This window comes from Eutrigla gurnardus, assembly GCF_963514095.1.
Source record: "Eutrigla gurnardus genome assembly, chromosome: 5".
Lineage (NCBI taxonomy): Eukaryota > Metazoa > Chordata > Actinopteri > Perciformes > Triglidae > Eutrigla > Eutrigla gurnardus.
Genome location: NC_139919.1, coordinates 8,697,548 through 8,717,310, shown reverse-complemented (window position 1 = coordinate 8,717,310; position 19,763 = coordinate 8,697,548). Strand labels below are relative to the sequence as shown.

The following is a 19,763-nucleotide window of genomic DNA, read 5'->3' as shown; positions in this document are numbered from 1 at the left end:
CCTTTGAGCTGAGTCATTCAGATGTTTATCTTTACACATGTCCGTCTCATAGCATAACACGTGTTTTAAAAAATATTTGGATACTATGTCATGGCCTTGTATGTCAACAAAAGGTCAAAATATCACATGTAAGTAAGCAAATATAGCATCTAATCAAAAAGTAATAGTATACAGTATGCGGTAAAATATGTATAGTATGGCATAATTAGAATAACTGCTGTTTAAATCCATGTCTATTCATAATGTCATCATTTTATCATCTTAATACTTTTGTGTAAAATCGTCATAACTAGCATATGATTTCTTGGCCAATTCACCGCCAAATGATGGTGTGAGAGCACAGTGACCTTTACCTACCAAAGGTTGATGTCCATGAGTGCGTGTGGATATTTGTGCTAAATTTGAGGAAATTCCCTTCAGGCAAACCTGAGGACATAATGCCAATGCAATGGCATAAAAAAAGTCATGGTAGCATACGTCATAAAAACGGAACATTTATCTTTACAGAACAGAGCTTCATGCTGATTTACGGTGTGCATAAGTACAAGGCTGGTGGGGTTGATGGAGGTTGGATTCCTGGATCAAAAATGCAAAAATGTGAATTGTGGTAAAACAGTTAAAAGCAAAATTCCAGACATATTTTTAAATCAAGCGCAATTATGGCACTGAATCTTCTGTTATTTATGCATGACAGGATAATAATGAAGAATCAAATCAACCAACCAAAGCTTCCATAACAGGTTTTAAACCCTGCCCTAGTATCCTTGAGCAACACACTTAATTATTTACATTGTTTACAGAGAAATACAAATAAAACTAAAATCTGAAAGTTTCTGCCATTCCTGCATCAGATTTTCGGGTAAAATATAAACAGATCAAAGTTGTTGAGATTTCCCTCATCAAGTGTCAGACATTAAGGGATCAATACATCAGAATAACCCAAGAATCAAAGTGTTCATGTGTTCAGTCTCTGTTGTGTGGTTGTGTTGATCAGACATTCAGCTTGCCCACGGATCTTTCCCCGTCTTCTCCTAAAAAAACAAAAATGTTTCTGTTACAATGAGAAAGACTTTAAAATCGTTAATAAAACTATTATTGAAGGTATTAAATCACCTGGTACTTCCTGTAGTGAGCCAGGCTGCTGCAGTGTTGCAGTTTGGCTTCATCCTCGTCAGCGTAGATCAGCTGACACAAGTTACAGAAGTAACCAACGACCGGACGAACAAACTCTGTTCCTGTGAGGACAACAACACAATCAGGTGACAGTGAACGCACCACTGCTGCTCATCCGATGAGACAAATCATAATGCATACGACAGCAACAAACGTTTCAGGGTGTATGGAACACACAATATGCCTATTTGCATATTTAACAATGACTTTTATGCAGACATATAGTAATTGGAATTGTGTTGATAAACGTTTGTGGACAGTGATAATAATTTAATGGTATTTTATTGATTTCAATCATGTTACATAAAACAAAACGAAAACAACAAATTAAATTAAATGTAAATACAGCAAACGGTCAAACAGGAAGGAGGAGCTGCTGGAACTGAAGCCGGTCAGTGAACTAGCGAACCAACAACATGTGGAGAAGTGGACGATCGGCTGTCAATCATCAGCGGTCATTATAATGACGTAGCTTAGTGAAAGATTCTCTGAGCACCACGGCCGTCTTTTTCCTAAATCCTTTTGAGTTCTCCTTCCACCTTGCCTTAATCCTGTGACGGAATATCAGGTAGTTCAGGTTCATGAACAGGAACATCTGACCACTCTAGGTGGGTCGCATCCATTGATGCTGCCAGGCATTCATGGAGTGCAGTTAGTTTCTTTGGAAAGTAGGTGTGCATCGTGTCAGGGCCTGGTGCTGTCCAGCTCTTGGATGTCTGCCATAGTGATGGTTAATGAGTCTTGTTCTGGGTGGTTGCTGCTGTGGTCTACTCTCATATCTACTCCCATATGTTTTTCCAGTATTGTTCAGTCCTTTCCCTGGGTAGGTCTGTTCTCATCCTTATATCAACCCTATCGAACCTACTAGTACTATTCCCAGACCTGACTGGCGTCCTCACCCCGGGCAACTCTATAGAAAAAGCTAGTCCTGGACCTCTCGAGTAGATTTGTTGCAGAATCAGTGCAATGTGTGGAGGTCAGCCCAAATATCTAGATTCTGGTCGATGCTGCCTCACTTCCTGTTCCTTCAGATAAGGGTCAGTATTGACATTATAAAAAAAAATGTTCTTACCAATAGGTGTGGTGGGTTTCTGCAACCCCACAGCTCCCCCTGAAGATCCAGATTGTTGCTGCACTTGGAGCATCGCCTCAGAGTCCTGTAGCTGATCACCAGCAGCTTTCTACAAACACATTACAGATAGAGCTTTAATCGTGTGGTTCTGCCCTGCAGACTGAATATAAATACAATATACAAACATGCATATGTCTGTGAGAAAATCCAAGCGTTTACAATTCCTACACTATGTTTGACACTCTGCAACATGCTGCTGGAATTCAGTTGTACCTGTTCGGTTTGTGGTTTTGGAGGATCTGTAGTGGTGTCTGGTTGATCTGGACTCTCTGAATCCTTCAGTCCTGGTCCAGATGTCTCTTCCTGGATTTCAGATAACTTTTCGTCTTTAAGCTCATCTTTCACTGGAGTCTTTCTGTCTTTACTTTCGTCAGTCTGTGGCGTTGTTTTGTCTTTACAGATGTCCGCCTTTGATGTGATTTCATCTTTACACTCGTCCGTCTCCGGAGTCTGTTTGTCTTGACACTCGTCCGTCTCCGGAGTCTGTTTGTCTTGACACTCGTCCATCTCCACAGTCTTTTCGTCTTGACACTCGTCCGTCTCCGGAGTCTGTTTGTCTTGACACTCGTCCGTCTCCACAGTCTTTTCGTCTTGACACTCGTCCGTCTCCGGAGTCTGTTTGTCTCGACACTCGTCCGTCTCCGGAGTCTGTTTGTCTCGACACTCGTCCGTCTCCGGAGTCTGTTTGTCTTCACACTTGTCCGTCTCCGGAGTCTGTTCGTCTTTACACTCGTCCGTCTCCAAAGTCTGTTCGTCTTTAACCTTGTCCATCTCCGGAGTCTGTTCGTCTTTAACCTTGTCCGTCTCCGGAGTCTGTTCGTCTTTAACCTTGTCCATCTCCGGAGTCTGTTCGTCTTTAACCTTGTCCATCTCCGGAGTCTTTTTGTCTTTACAATCCTCAGCTGTGTTCTTCTTTACTTCAGTCTTTTTTGAGTCTCTTTCTGAAGTCTTTTTATTGGCAGACCGTTTCTCTGGTGTTTTTCTGGTTTGTTGAGTTTTTTTAGACGTAGAATTTCTAGCTTGAGCCCTTGTAGACATTGACTCTTTCTCTGGAGTTTTTTTAGACGTCGACTCTTTTTCTTTAACTTTTTTAGACGTTGCCTCTTTTTCTTTAGCACTTTTAGAAGAATACTCTTTTTCATTAGTCTTTATGGACGTTGACTCTTTCTCACAAGACTTTTTAGACGTCGATTTTTCCTCTGGAGACTTTTTGGACGTTGATTCTTCTTCTGGAGTCTTTTTAGACGTTGAGTCTTCCTCTGGAGTCTTTTTAGATATTGAGTCTTCCTCGGGAGTCTTTTTAGATATTGAGTCTTCCTCGGGAGTCTTTTTCGACATTGACTCTTTTTCCTGAGCCTTTTTAGACATTGACTCTTTTTCCTGAGCCTTTTTAGACCTTGAGTCTTTCCCTGGAGTCTTTTTAGATGTCGACTCTTTGTCTGGAGACTTTTTAGACTTTGATTCTTCCTCTGGAGTCTTTTTAGAAGTCGACTCTTCCTCTGGAGTGTTTTTAGATGTTGATTCTTTTTCCTGAGCCTTTTTAGACCTTGAGTCTTTCTCTGGAGTCTTTTTAGAAGTCGACTCTTCCTCTGGAGTGTTTTTAGATGTTGATTCTTTTTCCTGAGCCTTTTTAGACCTCAAGTCTTTCTCTGGAGTCTTTTTAGACGTTGACTCTTCCTCTCGAGTGTTTTTAGATGTTGATTCATCCCTGTTTCGTCTCTCGCTCCTCCTGCTCTGACTCCTGCTCTCCTTATTCTCTTCATCCAACTTAGCCGGCCATCTGTGAAGACAAGGAGTCAGGGTAAAAGACCATATAAATCTGACAGGTAAAGAGAAGAAGAGATGATACATTGACTCTGACCCATTAGGGAGTCTCTTGTATCTGTTGGAGATATGGACGTAGACTTCAGAGCCAAAGATGGTGACAGGTTTAGATTTCAGCGCTTTAACAGCTCTCTGAGCCTCAGAAGAAGTCGACATCTCAATGAAACCCTGAAACACAAACACAAACACTTGAGATGAAGAGATATCCTTTAACATTAACCCAAAGTACTTGCAGGTGAGTACTTTATATTTCTGTGTTGTTTATTCATAACACCACCGGAGTCTAATGGCCTTTAATTATGTGCAATATAGATGAACCATAATAATAATAATAATAAAATATTTGTATTATCAGGGAATGGGATGGTATACCGATACCAGCATCGGGTATCAGTCCGATACTGTGTGCGTGTACTTTTACTCGTAATCATGAAGGTGGGCCGATACTTTACAGTAGTGACATCAGGTAGGCGGCAGAACGGAAGTAATGTAAACGTGACGTGATTCACAGCTGTAAAGCCGTATGACGCTCTTGGTTGCCATAGTCGGGGTAACTGCTACATCCACAGCTGTAACGCCATCACACACTTTCCTTAAGTGCTGGAGCTGCTGACTTCATACTCTTCATCATGCTCTCTCTCTCTCCAACTAATTCTAAGAACTGTTATGGCATTATTAAGTACTCATATTGGTACTCAGTATTGGCAAGTACCCAAATGTAAGTACTTGCACTTTTACTTAAAAAAAAGTGGGATACGGGTATCCCTAATCAGGGAGATTCACTGCATAAAAACGAACAGAATGTTCTCCCAATGATGCATCAACAAATGACTAAAGAATGAAGAAGAGTTTCTGACCGCTGTGAGGCTGCGGACCCGGAAGAAGCTCACCGCCGTCCCAAAATCTTTCACCAGCTCGATGAATTCAGCATTATTAAAGTGACCGAGTAGGGGGTTACTGAATAAAACCACTCGGGAGGCTGCATACTGCAAACAAACAACCAAAAAATATAACATCAACAACACGTCTGACCAACAAAATAAACTGTTTCCTTAACATGAACATTTCCTCCTTACTTTGAGTTCAAAGTTGACTTCTACATCTGTAACAAACAAACCAGATTTCAATCAAACAGGAAAGTATTTAATGTTATGTTCCATGAGCTAATGACTTTAGATTACAGAGTAATTTCTGATTTTTCCAAGACATTCCAGACCAGCCATTCTGGGTTTACCTTGGTCATCGGACGGGTCTTCATTTACTTCATCCAGAGTGATGCAGTCCTCCAGGTCAAAAGGAAAATCTGGTTCCTCCTGGAGAGACAGAGCAGAGACTGGTGAGATAAATATCTGATATTTATTGATTATCTGATAACAGTTGACCAAGTACTCCCCTTCATGGATTCATAGATTGGAGTGTAAACATTAATTTTCTTCCTTTATCCTGTTTCAAACTTTAAGTATTTCCACTTTCACAACCCACAATTCTCAATTACTTTTGGTAGTAGTATTTGTACTGCTCCAACTAGTGCTACGACTTCTACTGCTGCTGTTTCTTTTCCTCCTCCTTACTGGATTAGGAGCAGTGCCAGCTGTCTCATAATAGGACACAATAAAAAAAGACTGAGCTGGTACCACAGGGGACAATTTCTCAGAGTCTGCAAGTATGTGATGCCACAGAGAACATCAACCTAAGAGGTAGTGGTACGGTTAAAAAAGATTTACAGAGAAGTGCTTAAGTATGGCGAGTGGATAGATCTTTTTCATGATAACAATTTATCAGTTTACCAGCAGACAGACCACCAAGTTAAGTTTAGTTCCTGGTTCTTCTCTTTTAAGTAGAACTAAATTCCAAAGAATTCAGGGTAAATTAAGAGTTTTTTTTCCAAAGCTGGAACAAGCCTCACCAAAGCAACCACATCACAACACGTTTAATGGGAGAACTCAGCCAAGATAGCATAGGTGATTTCAGATGGGGAGCAATTGATGCGCTTATTGAATCATCTTCAATGATAGGCAAGCAGAAAGGTCAGGAGTAATTGCTATAATGATGCGTATGACTTCATTTTTGTCCACATCTCATATATGTCCTGTGATGTCAGTTTTACACATGCACACATCGCAATGTTGATACTGAAACAATAGGTAGTGCAATCCTACCCAGCACGGCTTTCTCTTGTTCATTAAAGTGATTCTAAATAACTTGACGCAGCAGCAGCACTATTCAAAGCTGGACTATGACGAAACTAAACTCTAGGCCAACTCACAGAGAACTAGGTAGTGTAGCTAAACCAAACTAATCTGACTAGTAAACTTAACCAGTTTAGAGTTAGTCTAGGAGCTGGGTGGCTAACTTTTCAGCCTTAAACTACAGACCAGTTTAAATTATCTTTGGGAAACTTGTCCTAGGTAGAGGAGATGAAGCCATAACAGTCGACTGATCAGTTCCTACTTCAGTCTCAGAACGTCCCTGCCCTGCCCTGCAGCATTCATGAGAAGTGTGTTGTGTCTCCACCTCGTCGTCTTCCAGTCGAATCTCCTCGGCTTCTTCCTCCTTCACAGGTTTTTCCTCCTCCTTTTTGTCTGTCTCCTCCATTACTTTCTCCCCATCACCAGCCTCTCCATCCTTCACTTCCTCCTCTTTATCTGAAACAGATATCAGAACAGTTTCTTTAAAATCTGTGTCTGGTTTTCTGGTTCTCCTTATGAGGAAAAGCTCAGCTTTTATTAATTTCTACCTCCTTCAGGTGTTGTCTCTGCAGGACAGTTGTCAGTCTCAGTTTCATCTTCTTCTTCCTCCTCCTCCTCCTCTACATCAGCGTCATCCAGAGTTTCTATATCTTCATCTTCCACTCTCTCTCCATCCTCTCCGATCACCTCCATCCCCTCGATGTCACTCTCCTCTGCAGACGACCTGCAAGCGATCACGGTCGCATTTTCCCTTTTAACACTTTTTAAACAGCAGCAGTGTTTTAAATGTTGCAGGATTGACATTACAAACAGGAGAAACTCACTCAGCTTCCTCGTCAGACTCTTGTTTGTCTTCAGCTTCAGGCTTGGAGTCTTTGACAGAAGCTGGATTCGGATCAGTCCTGGACTCTGAGGTGAGGTGAGAAAATACAATCATTATGAAAGTTGTCTGGTTTTCGCCAAATACACTGGCACGACTTTAAACCTACATTTTCTTTCTGCTTTTACTTGATCTTAACCCGTGGCTGTTTTATGATACCTCTGTATTATGTGAATGCTGAATTTTCTTTCAAGCACTGTATCCTTGTAACCCTGAGAAATGTTCTCAGTTTACCAGTGTGGAGAGACTAAAACAATGAATTAGATGACATAAGTTGATTAATCTGCAACCATTTTGAGAATGTGAAATGGTTCCAGCTTCTCAGCTCTGATGATTTGTTGCTTTTCACTGTCAAACACCCAATCCAATCCAGCTTCATTTATAAAGTACTTTAAAGATAATACACAGTTGACCAAAGTGCTGTACAAAAAAAGTAAAAACAGAACATAAAAGAAATAACTGAAGGCCAGCTATAGCAAAGCTGTATGGGAAAGTAACTTTGTTTTAGCTTGGCCCAGATGTGTTCTACAAAAAAAAAACATTTGAAGATTTTTTGCTGATTTAAAAGTTTGCATCATGTTGTGTTTTCTTACCAGTTGTCTTCGTTGTCTCAGGTAACACCGACTTCTCAGACCTGCAGCTGGATTTGTCTCTGGGACTCATCTCTTTGCTGGACTTTTCTGGAGATTTATCTCTGGATCTTGTGCTTTTCTCTTGAGTGGACTTTTCTCTAGACTTAGACCTTGTCCTGGTCGTCTTGTCTTTGGATCCCCCTGCTTTGTCGGACTTTTCTACAGATTTATCCCTGGATCTTGTGCTTTTCTCTTGAGTGGACTTTTCTCTAGACTTAGACCTTGTCCTAGTCGTCTTGTCTTTGGATCCCCCTGCTTTGTCGGACTTTTCTACAGATTTATCTCTGGATCTTGTGCTTTTCTCTTGAGTGGACTTTTCTCTAGACTTAGACCTTGTCCTGGTCGTCTTGTCTTTGGATCCCCCTGCTTTGCCGGACTTTTCTACAGATTTATCTCTGGACTTGGACTTGGTTCTGCTGGACTTTTCTACGGATTTAGACCCGGACCTCCTCTCTTTGTTGGACTTTTCTACAGATTTATCTCTGGACCTGGACTTGGTTCTTGTGGTTTTCTCTTTGCTGGACTTTTCTCTTGATTTAGACCTGGACCTCCTCTCTTTGTTGGACTTTTCTACAGATTTATCTCTGGACCTGGACTTGGTTCTTGTGGTTTTCTCTTTGCTGGACTTTTCTCTTGATTTAGACCTGGACCTCCTCTCTTTGTTGGACTTTTCTACAGATTTATCTCTGGACCTGGACTTGGTTCTTGTGGTTTTCTCTTTGCTGGACTTTTCTCTTGATTTAGACCTGGACCTCCTCTCTTTGCCAGACTTTTCTACAGATTTATCTTTGGACCCTGACTTGATTTTGGTGTTCTTCTCTTCAGTGGATGTTTCTCTGGATTTAGAGTTGGTCTTGTTTGTCTCGTCTCTGCTGGATTTTTCCCTGGATGTGGACCTTTCTATAGATTTATCTTTGGACCCGGACTTGGTTCTAGTGCTTTTCTCTTTTGTGGACTTTTCTCTGGATTTAGACCTGGTTCTGGATGTCCCATCTTTGCTGGATTTATCTCTGGACTTGGACCTCCCCTTTCTGCTGGACTTTTCTTGAGATGCATCTCTGGATCGAGACCTGCTTCTCTTTTCTCTGCTGGATTTCTGTCCCTTCTCCTCCTTCCTCTCCTTCTCTCTGTCTTTACTGCTCCTCCTCCTCTTGGTCTCTGTTGTCTTGTCTTCTTTCTCTCGACTGGAACTCCGCCTCCTCTTGGTCTCCGCTGTCTTGTCTTCTTTCTCTCGACTGGAACTCCGCCTCCTCTTGGTCTCCGCTGTCTTGTCTTCTTTCTCTCGACTGGAACTCCGCCTCCTCTTGGTCTCCGCTGTCTTGTCTTCTTTCTCTCGGCTAGAACTCCTTATCCTCTTGCCTGAAAGCATTTCCTCTTCGTACTTCTTAGCTGAAGTGACCCGCCTGCAAGGAGGAGGAGGAGTATTACTACCAATAAATAATCCATGGATGAGAATGAGCTGATCAATCATCCATCAGGTCCATCATACTCACATTAGGCTCTTGTATTCTCCAGAGAATGAAACTATGATGTTGTCATTGTTGATCTTTAGAGTTTTGGAGGAATAATAATCCACTAGCTTCTGAGCATCAGGAGTATTTTTCATCTCTACAAACGCCTGAAAAATAAATGCAACCGATGAAACAGTACAGTACTGCAATATGGTACTATAGTATGGTACTACTGTTGTTACTGGGCTGATTTTTTCCCCCCTCAGTGTTCCAAAGATGGAACAATCAATAAACACGCAGCCACAGAAAACTACTTAGACACAACGGCACCAACACCACTGCAGAAAAAGCCGCCCAGCTGCAACAAGAACCTGATGAACAAACATGTTAAATCATCATTTATCAGCAGCTGCAGTATGAAGGTAAAAAGTCTAGTGAATTTCCACCACATCAGTTAGTTTAGCTGTGAAGAGTTAGTTTAGCTGTGAAGTTGTCAGCTTTGTGTCTGCTGCTAGAATCTAAGAGAGAGGAGTGATTACAATTAAACAGATTACAATAATGTAAATACAAAAAGGCAAATCTAAGACTAAATATCACATTAATGCATGCTTAACTTGCACAACTTTGGTGTAGCTCACCTTAGACGGCAGGAACAGGGTGTACAGCGGTGAGCCAAAGCGTTTGACAATGCTGATCAGATCTGATTGGCTGTCCTTTCCTGCTGGAGCCGGAGTGAAACTCACCACGCGAGAACTCTGTGGGGAGAAACAGGTGACTTCATTTCTCTCCTGTAAGGTGTTTGTGGAGAAGGGCTTGGTGAGGCTTCTGGCTGCAGGAGAGAGGGGTGTGTGGAGGTGGCACGCAGAAGCAGCATCAGCTGATTGACACAGCTGCAGGTGATCTGGGTGATTAATGTTCCTATATGCTCCACACTAGGCAGCTGTGTGGTGAAGGACAGGGAGCAGCACTCTGGAAGAGGTGTACTAGACCGAATGTTGTAATTTGTAGATAAGAAAAAAAAGAAAAAAAAACCTAAACGTTGAACTTGATTGACATACTAGAACCTTCATCTACAGCATCTTGGATCACCTTCTCTATTGAGGAACGGAAGCATTTGAAGTGTTTCAGACATCAGGCCTTATTATAACTGTGCAAAAGGGCTGGGTGAGCTGTGGCTTCAGCGTGTTGGTTGAATATCTACCTGGAGGAAGTTGAAGGTTTGGGATATCCTGAACGCCATCTGCTCTCCGTTCACAGTTGGAGGATGGTTAGAGTGGAACTTCACCAAGTCCTTCGCCTGGTCGTTGGTGCCCAACTCCACAAACGCCTGCAGGGTTCACAACAGATCGATTATTCCATTTGTTTGTAAAAGCACAAACTACATGTATTCTACACAGGAGTTATGCTTCACTGATGTGTGTATGAAGGGGCTGATTTTTCCAGCTTTTACTGTACAGCATTCATTACTTTTTTTCTAACCACTGACCAGGCTGCAGAGGACCCACATACAAATGATCTAATTCAATGTTTAGTGGTAGAAAGCAGTGTTGCGGTTAAATAATGGTCAAGGGTCACTTACTCTTTTCTGGACTGGAAAACAAATTCAAAGTCCAGGTTACAACAGTATTCACCCATGTCATAAAACACTGAGGACATCGACCAAATGGATATTCTTCTTTGAGGGTAAAAATCTATTTCATGTGTAAATAATACATGAGCATTTGAATTGTATTGATTTTTGCTGTTAATAGTTATTATTGGAGAGGAGAAGAGGATCAATTACATAGCTAATTTAAAACTTTTGAAAAGTAAGGCATTACATTGCCATGTGTGATAAAGCATGTGCACTCACTAGAGATGGAAACATGAGGATCTTGACGACCTTCCCGAATGGCTCGGCGAGTTTCCTCAGGTACGCCTCATCCACAGACTGAGCCGGAAACTGCACACACACCACTTTACCCTTCTCCGATGCCTGACAGGAAACATGCACAAGATATTTGTTATTTAAGCGCTCACAGAGGAGCAGATTAACTCAACTTTATCTGCTTTCTTTTTAATGGTTTCTGAGACTTTACCTTCTTTTGGGGTTTTGTATTTGGCTTTGAGACCGTGTCTTTACTAGAGGAGTTCTGATTATTGGCTGTCTGAGGCTGATGGACAGGTTTCCCTTCATCCTTCCTCTTCTCTGATTGGCTCTCGGGACTTAAATGACAAAACACACACACACACTGAACCTAATATGCTTGTAGTTTAATACCAGGCTTTACAGTAAACACATGAGCATCGTTTGGTTGATGGTGATGGTTATAGCTGTGTATGACACTGACCTGCTGATGGTCTCCAAGCGACAGTCCCAGTTAGGAAACCTGCAGAGGAGATGTGACTTGGTTTTCTCTCAAATATTGGATCGAATAATTTACTCAATGTACTCGTACATAAGCTGAGCCTAAAAAGCCGCCCAACCCAATAAACAACAAACCTGTTAAATCATCATTTATCAGCAGCTACTGTATGAAGCTAAACAGACATTCTCCACCACATCAGTTCATTTAGCTGCCGTCAGCTGCCAGAATCTGTCAGGGTTTCCACCAATGTATTACAGAGAAACTTACTGCTGCAGCAGGTTGAGCTGTCCGTCTGCATGGTGAGGCCCGTTTATATGTTTTATCCACACCTGAAAAACAAGAAGCAGCAGCAACATTACATCTGTCACACTGTACTGTTTCTACCTGACAGCTGCAACAGCTGCATACAAACACCTCCCACCCCCCATCATACACTGTAGAGAGAGGTCCGAGGAGGAGGACAAGTGTACTTACCTTCTCTGACATCACAGTGATATCACACAGAGAGCATGAGTATGGGAACACCGGCGGAGAAGTCCCGTGGAAGTCCATAGCTTCTTTCTTGCAGGGCAGTGAGGCGGCGGTGGGCTGGGTGCCGCTGCTCCTGATGGAAGAGGTCTCAGACTCTCGGCGGTCCCCACGAGGTTTTGGATAGAGCTCTTCAGAAGGGAGAGCCAAACTGTGATCTGCTGGTCCCGGCTGAGAGAAACGGGAAGGACGAATTCTTTTGTCTCTTCTTGCAGAGTTGAAAGAGGGTCGGTCCGGAAAGGACACTGGACTGGTTTCTCTGCCCCTGTTGCCACAATCAGAGGTTCCTGGTTTGTAGGTGTGGGCTTCAGTGGACACTGCATCTCTGCCCGTCTTGCCATAGTTAGAGTGTCCTGGTCTGTGGTTGTAGTCCAGAGAGGAAGCAGGCCCAGCGTTACCATAATCAGATGGTTCCAGTCTGTAGTTGTAGTCCTGAGAAGAAAGTGGACTGGTGTCGTTGCCTGTCTTCCCATAGAAAGAAGCTCCTGGTCTGTGGTTGTAGTCCTGAGAGAAAAGTGGACTGGCATCTTTGCCTGTCTTGCCATAATCGGAGGCTCCTGGACTGTGGTTGTAGTCGTGAGAGAACACTGGATTGGCGTCTCTGCCTGTCTTACCATACTCAGAGGGTCCTGTTGTGTAGTTGTAGTCTACCCCGTAGCTGGAGAACGTAGATGATGCTGGTGGGTTTGTTCTGACAGAGCTGCAGGTCCTGGGATTCCCCCAGCGGTCCAGCTCAGATGGAAGAGGACCAGGTGTTACCTCCAGCTGGTACTGGAGTGACTGACTGCGGGGAGGATCCCAGTTGCCAGCGGTGGGGTTGACAGCGGGTCGACAGGAGGAGCTGGGGAGATAAGAGGAAAAAGAGGAGGAGGAAGAAGAAGAAGAAAGAGCACTGGAAGGGAAAGGCTTGACGGTTCCCCTCTTTCCTTTAATCTGTTTGAGGACTTTAGGCAGGGACTCGACAGTGAGGACGTCTTCAGGCAGCTTGGCCAGCAGAGCTAGGTCGTCGGGCTCCAGACCACAGCTGTTCAGGATGCTAAGAGCACCATCCTGGGTCCATTGAGCTCCTCTGGAGGAAAAGGATGAGGATGGATGGGACGAGGATAAGGACTCCTGAGGAGGCACGTAAAAGTCCCGGTCCACTGAGGTGCGACGGCGGTCTGAAGAGCCATATGGTCCAGGATCACGTCTGAGATCAGACTCAGACGACTGTGGTCTGTACGGGTAGTTGTGAGACATGATGGAAGGAGAAACGCCCGGGGCGTCTTCTGCAGACAAAAGGTGTCAGGGAAGACATGATATTGTAAAATCTGACTTACAGAGATGTAAAAAGGCTGATGACGGTTCATCCTGAGAGAACATATCTTAACTAAAAACATGAACACACAGGAACATGAGCTGCTCAGGTGAGTAAAACGTACGCAATTTGAGTGATACATATAGATATATAAACAAATAATTTTGGTTGAATTATATGCACAAACTATATATAAACCTCTTACCAAAGTCCATCATTAAGTCAACCAGATTTTTTTTTCTTTAAAGTGATTTTGTCTAACACCTTAAAATGATATGTTATTAAATTGCTATTAGATATATTATATAGCCTAAAACATTGCAGATTTGACGGCATCAGCGTGAGCTGAAAAAGAAGAAATTGATGTACAGAAATAATATCCTTCAATATATATCACCTGATATTTTAAAACTCTCAAATATCAATAGTATTTATGGTTATATATAATGATGGTATTGGTTTGAGGAAAAACCTGTACCCCCAGATGTGTTGATGTTGAATGTCTGTGTTAAACTGAAGGATAAAGTGTTCCTATATGTGTTGAGAAATAATACTACTTAAAAGATTAGTTAAAAGATGCAAAGAGCCTATTGGGTCAGCTGGAAAATCACGGAACTGAAAACCGGGATTTTTCTGAGCTAATGAAAAGTTGACTTTAGAGAAATAAGTGGTCCTCACAGGCACCGAAACTGCAAACGTATGACCTTACAGCCGTATATGAAGGACTTAAAAACACCACCTTAAGTACATTTTGCTGAGACACGTATACTTTACTGCAGGTATGTTGATGAATGCTTTTGCTAGCAGCGGTTGAAAGATCTGAACGCTTGAAAACTCTCTTCTAATGTTTGTACTACAGACACAGAAAAGCGTTTAATTCACACACACAAAACAAGCGAACGTAAATGCTACATAAACACGAGAAAAACAACAGTTAACTATCGATGAATAAAATATTGGTAACTAACTGTACATGTAGACAGCAGTCACAGCATATCGTCCGTGTGAATGCATGGTTTTATCATCTTTGTAAGCAATTTATTTGGAGGCTAATAGATTTAGCTTACCGAGCTAACGAAACCAGCACCAACCGCATCATCAGTCTGTTGCTAGCAAGCTAACAGACTGTAAGACAGAAATGCAGCCCCATACGTACCTTGAAATAAATGGCGAATTCGGTCGATTAAAAACACAGTCGCTTCATAAAGACGGAAAGTAAAATGTTCAGACGTGAAAACGTATTTTTTTCAAAGCGATAGATGCAGAAAATCGCCTAAAGGAACCATTCGATTAGGCCTTCTTCTTCTTAGTGTTGTGGCGGTTGATAAACGAATGAATGCAATTTACCGCCACCTGTTGGCGAGGAGGGTACACAGGAAATTGAATAGAATGATCCATCCATCCATCGTCTACCGATGATCCTGTATTCAGGGTCGCGGGGGGGCTGGAGCCGATCCCAGCTGTCATTGGGCGAAGGCGGGGTACACCTGGACAGATAACCAGTCTATCACAGGGATACATGTAGAGACAGACAGGTAACCAGTCTATCACAGGGAGACATGTAGAGACAGACAGGTAACCAGTCTATCACAGGACTGACATGTAGAGACAGACAGGTAACCAGTCTATCACAGGGATGCATGTAGAGACAGACAGGTAACCAGTCTATCACAGGGATACATGTAGAGACAGACAGGTAGCCAGTCTATCACAGGGCTAACATGTAGAGACAGGTAACCAGTCTATCACAGGGCTGACATGTAGAGACAGACAGGTAACCAGTCTATCACCGGGCCGACATGTAGAGACAGACAGGTAACCAGTCTATCACAGGGCTGACATGTAGAGACTGACAGGTAACCTGTCTATCACCGGGCCGACATGTAGAGACAGACAGGTAACCAGTCTATCACAGGGCTGACATGTAGAGACAGACAGGTAACCAGTCTATCACAGGGAGACATGTAGAGACAGACAGGTAACCAGTCTATCACCGGGCCGACATGTAGAGACAGACAGGTAACCAGTCTATCACAGGGCTGACATGTAGAGACAGACAGGTAACCAGTCTATCACAGGGCTGACATTTATTTATTTATTTATTTCGGGCATGTCAGTTAAATCATCATCATCACACATCTTTGTTCAAATAATACAATACACATGGCCGAAAGGGAAAGCTGGAGAAGCCAAGGCTCAGTCCCGCCCCCATTAACCACAGGAGAAAATCGTCATCATAATATTATCCTATCTTTTGCATTTTTCATTTGACATAACATTTTCTTTTACTTGTGACATTTGACACAACCTGTTACAGCAGTAGGTGGTACTGAGAGCTGAAGTCCAGTGCATACAGAATTACAAACAAATTAACAAATTAACTACAACATGTGGTGGAAATCAGTTTATGATCACCTGATGAGAAATAAGAATACAACTCCTAACAGCGCTTTTAGTAATTTATTCTATAAAGAGTCCAAAACAGGCTAGCAGTCGCTACAGACAGACTGTAACAGACAAAGTCTAATAAGTCAAAGCCCTCGCAAACAGGGTGTCCAAGCGGACCGCATCACCGACATACAGCTTCAGAGCAAACTATCTGGCCAGATAGGGGCAGACTCCTTAAGAGTCTGACCAAGTCTTCAGTCTTGAGAAGGGCTTTTTATACAGTTGTTTGTGATGTGTCATCAGAGAAGCATTGTTCCGTTGTTTGTGTAGACGGAGAACTTTGTCCAGAATGTGGTGTTTGAACCACTCATCAGTGTCCATAGATCCATATTGACTTGCCAGCTGTGCTGGTGTCACAAAATGCATTTTACAACTCACGTAACACATGACATGACATAAGTGCAGAATACAGGTTACCTCATGACACTTGCAATAGTATGAGTTAAAACTACTCAAATTACTAATTATACTATAATGAACTACTAAATGAAAAATTCCCATCACACAACACAATTAAATAAAACACAATTAATGAGTACTAGTACACACAATTACATAAAATAATCACAATTAATTAAATTAAGTACTTAAAAGTAACAATATAACATTTTATTATTTATTTAATTTAATCAATAAATAATTAGGACACAATCCTCATAATATTCTGACAAGGGTACTGGTGTAGCCTTCCCTTCCCTCCCTTTGTCCAATGTGAGTGATGCCAGATTTATTCTCAGAAGATTTTTCCTCCCATCGCAGGTTGTATAAGTGACATTTCAGGTTTTTTGGAGAGCCATCAGCATTAAATATTGTTTTGTTTTAGAGCTTTAAATCTGATTTTAAATTAGATTCTCTTTGGGAAATGTTCAAACAGGCTGTCTGAATTTCTCATGTTGTCAGTTTAACCATAAGGTGGTGCTGTAGGACTATTTTCAAACTCACTCAATGACAGTTAAAGCTTTAAAAAAAACCTTTACGTCTATCATCACTGTGTCACTCAAGTAAAAGTAGCAATGCCACAGTGTGAAAATACGCCACTACAAGTAAAAGTCTGGATTCAAAACCTTATGGAAGTAAAAGTATATAAGTATCATCAGCAAAATTATGTTAACGTAAAAGAATTGATGGTGCAGTAGAAGTGTTTTACTGTAATATCTGATGTTTCTGGATTAATATTACTGCTGTAATTCTGTTTCATCATGTGCAAATATAGTATTTTTTCTATGTTTATGATAAAATAAGTTAAGACACGTTAGTCATCCAGACAATCAGAGTGAATTAAATATAAACAAATATCTCACCACAAGGTCCATTTAGTAGACATAGCCTACTGGAGCCTTTAATGCTCTCACATAGACTTCCTCCGCAGATGGACCACATTAAAGCCTCACTGTTGGCTTAAAATATACCGTGAGTGTAGACATACACACTAAAAAACATTAAATACAATAAAATGAAATGTAGAAAAACTAAATTAAATGAAAATACAAATGTGGAACTACACAATAATAATAGTGTGAACATTTACTGCATTAAATTCCCAGCTCTATGTTTTTCTTTCTCCTTGAATTAAATCAAACTGGAGAGTAGTAGTAGTATGGTCGTATAAGTATTACAATAAAGTACAGCAGGTGGAGCCACAGACTGCATGTTAAACACTGCGTTCATCTGCTGATTCTGTTTCAAACTGTAGGAATGAAGATCAAGAAATGCACCCGATGATATTTGACATTAAAACCGGGCTGAAAATCCACTCAATATAAAGTGATTGTATTGTCAACAAATATCCGCTAATTTATTGTATGTTTATATAGTTGACAAATCCATTACACAAACATTTGGATGTAAAATGGATTTTACAATTTCATCAGGTTTCAGCTTAATTCACATTAATTGACAGAAAATGTACTTTATTTAAACAACAAAGCAGCTGTTTGTATTTGAGCTGGGTGCAGGGTCATTTTTAGAGTTTCTTTCACTACAAGCAACATGTAGAAATCAAGAGGAATACTTTTAGTAATTGTAGTACTTCAAAAAATCAGTGAAGTATTTTTCCAGTATCAAAAAGACAGAGACCAAATAAATTCCAAACGTATTATGATACGCCTGATCAATTTATAAAACAAGCCTTTATAGCACGATGATGACATGTCATTTAAAGTCGTTTATAATCATATAAAATGGGGAAAAAAATACACAAGGCAAATAATTACTTTAGTTAATAGTGAAAAGTAATACAATATTAAACTAAACTTATGTTATTCAACTAATAAAAAAGGTTAAATCTGAGTGGATCATAATGAAACAAACACAACATTGTTGTGTGAATGTAAATCTTTTTTTAAGCACAGAAACACTGTTCATTTTATACTTAATATGTCCGTCACTGCCATATAACATTCAAACAAGAAGCAAATAAATTTGCTGACTAAAATAATTTTTCCTCACTTAGATTCAGAAAGTCAGGTATATACATATTAGTATTTTAGACGTGTTGTAACTCGTGTTCATCAAACCAGCCTCAACAGTCAGTGTTCCTCTATAGCAGTGTAGAATTTCTGGCCACAAAAACTACATTTGATGTTTGCTCTTATAGAAAAATACTCTGAAACGTCTTCCAATTAAAAGATGTCGGTTTACAGTAAAACTGTTTCATCTGCTGTGTTGTACCTGTGAACTAAATTCAACAACATGTGAGCGATTGAGTTAATATTAATTAATAATGCATTCAAGTATGGTTGATGTATTAGGTACTAAAATGTAAATGACAAATTGTGTTCTTAAAAACAAGACAAATAAAATGGGCAGTAGAAACCAATAATGTAAAAAATACACCAAATATTCATGAAAAAAATCATAGTTGATCATCTTTACTTCAGAAATGTTTTTCTTATTTCCTCGAAAATAGTTGAGGTTTAATTTGTATTCATTTCAATATGGTTGTTTTCATGTATTTGTGCATTTATGGATTCATTAAAGAAATGTATCGCCCTGTTCAGTGAATGTGAAGCATGGACGCTGACATGTTGACGTGAGGTTAATTTCTAATTGGCCTGTTAATTGTCAGCATGTGGAGGAGCTGATGACACAGAATTACCTGTATTTAAACACCTGTGTGTCTGTGGAGCCAAAACATGTCTGCCAATAAATAATTAACTCAACTGATTCTGGATCTGCCTGTATGAGGATGGCAGGCCTCAGTGTACTTTATGATTTCATATTAGAAAGAAGTGTAAGCAAATGTATCAACAATGTATAATTCATCGTTTTAGGCTTTATTTAATCGGCTGAAAAGAAGCCGGATGGTTAGAGACCCTGGAGGGATCTGGTCCAAGTCTTTAGTACAGTGCCGGTTTACAGTCTCAAAGTGATCTGAGGCTCGTTCAGGGCTGTCTTGATGATTGGAAACCATTTTTTTTTTTTTTTTTTTTAAACAAACTGTGATAGCTGATAGCAAAGTAAAACATTACATTAATACATTTAAACTGACTGATTAAATCATCTTCCACGTCTCCCGCTTTCCATGTTTTTAGCTTCATTAATAAAACAGAATAGCATTTTTGTAATTAGCAAGTAGTTAGTGTTGTATTGTTAGCTGGTAGGATAACACCAACTAATTAGCATAGTGCTGCTAATGCTTTGTTAGCATTGTGCTTTGATAGTATCCCCTGTCACAAAGATGTCCCACCCTTAAAAATGTTTTCATTCAACTGATATAGGATCATACCAGGATATTAGCCTAGCACTGCTAATCTGCTAATGCTTTGTTAGCTTTTTGTTTCATTTGTATACCCCATCTTAACAGTTATCCTTAAACATTTTTTTAAGATGTTTTGTTGAACATTAATCATTTTTTCAAGC

At 40.8% G+C, this 19,763-nt stretch overlaps 1 protein-coding gene across 6 annotated transcripts; it reads right to left on the bottom strand.

Moving 5' to 3' along the window:
* Positions 1 to 478: 478 nt before the first annotated feature.
* Positions 479 to 14,750, bottom strand: matr3l1.1 (matrin 3-like 1.1). 6 transcript variants are annotated; one of them, XM_084009498.1, is made up of 22 exons: positions 14,611 to 14,750; positions 12,104 to 13,425; positions 11,897 to 11,958; positions 11,612 to 11,650; positions 11,360 to 11,486; positions 11,134 to 11,256; positions 10,483 to 10,608; positions 9,920 to 10,036; positions 9,324 to 9,448; positions 7,792 to 9,233; positions 7,143 to 7,227; positions 6,867 to 7,042; positions 6,644 to 6,774; positions 5,364 to 5,442; positions 5,206 to 5,231; positions 4,987 to 5,115; positions 4,167 to 4,297; positions 2,519 to 4,085; positions 2,246 to 2,354; positions 1,114 to 1,235; positions 999 to 1,031; positions 479 to 930 (listed from the first exon to the last, which is right to left on the bottom strand). In XM_084009498.1, exons 2-21 carry the CDS (start codon positions 13,394 to 13,396, stop codon positions 999 to 1,001), a joined length of 6,042 nt encoding a protein of 2,013 aa, XP_083865624.1. In that variant the 5' UTR covers positions 13,397 to 13,425; positions 14,611 to 14,750; the 3' UTR covers positions 479 to 930. The 6 variants fall into 6 exon arrangements, with proteins under 6 accessions (XP_083865624.1, XP_083865625.1, XP_083865626.1 ...); XM_084009499.1 differs by having other exon boundaries at positions 479 to 1,031; positions 2,519 to 3,376; positions 3,407 to 4,085; XM_084009500.1 differs by having other exon boundaries at positions 479 to 1,031; positions 2,519 to 3,901; positions 3,962 to 4,085.
* Between the last annotated feature and the right edge of the window lie 5,013 nt (positions 14,751 to 19,763).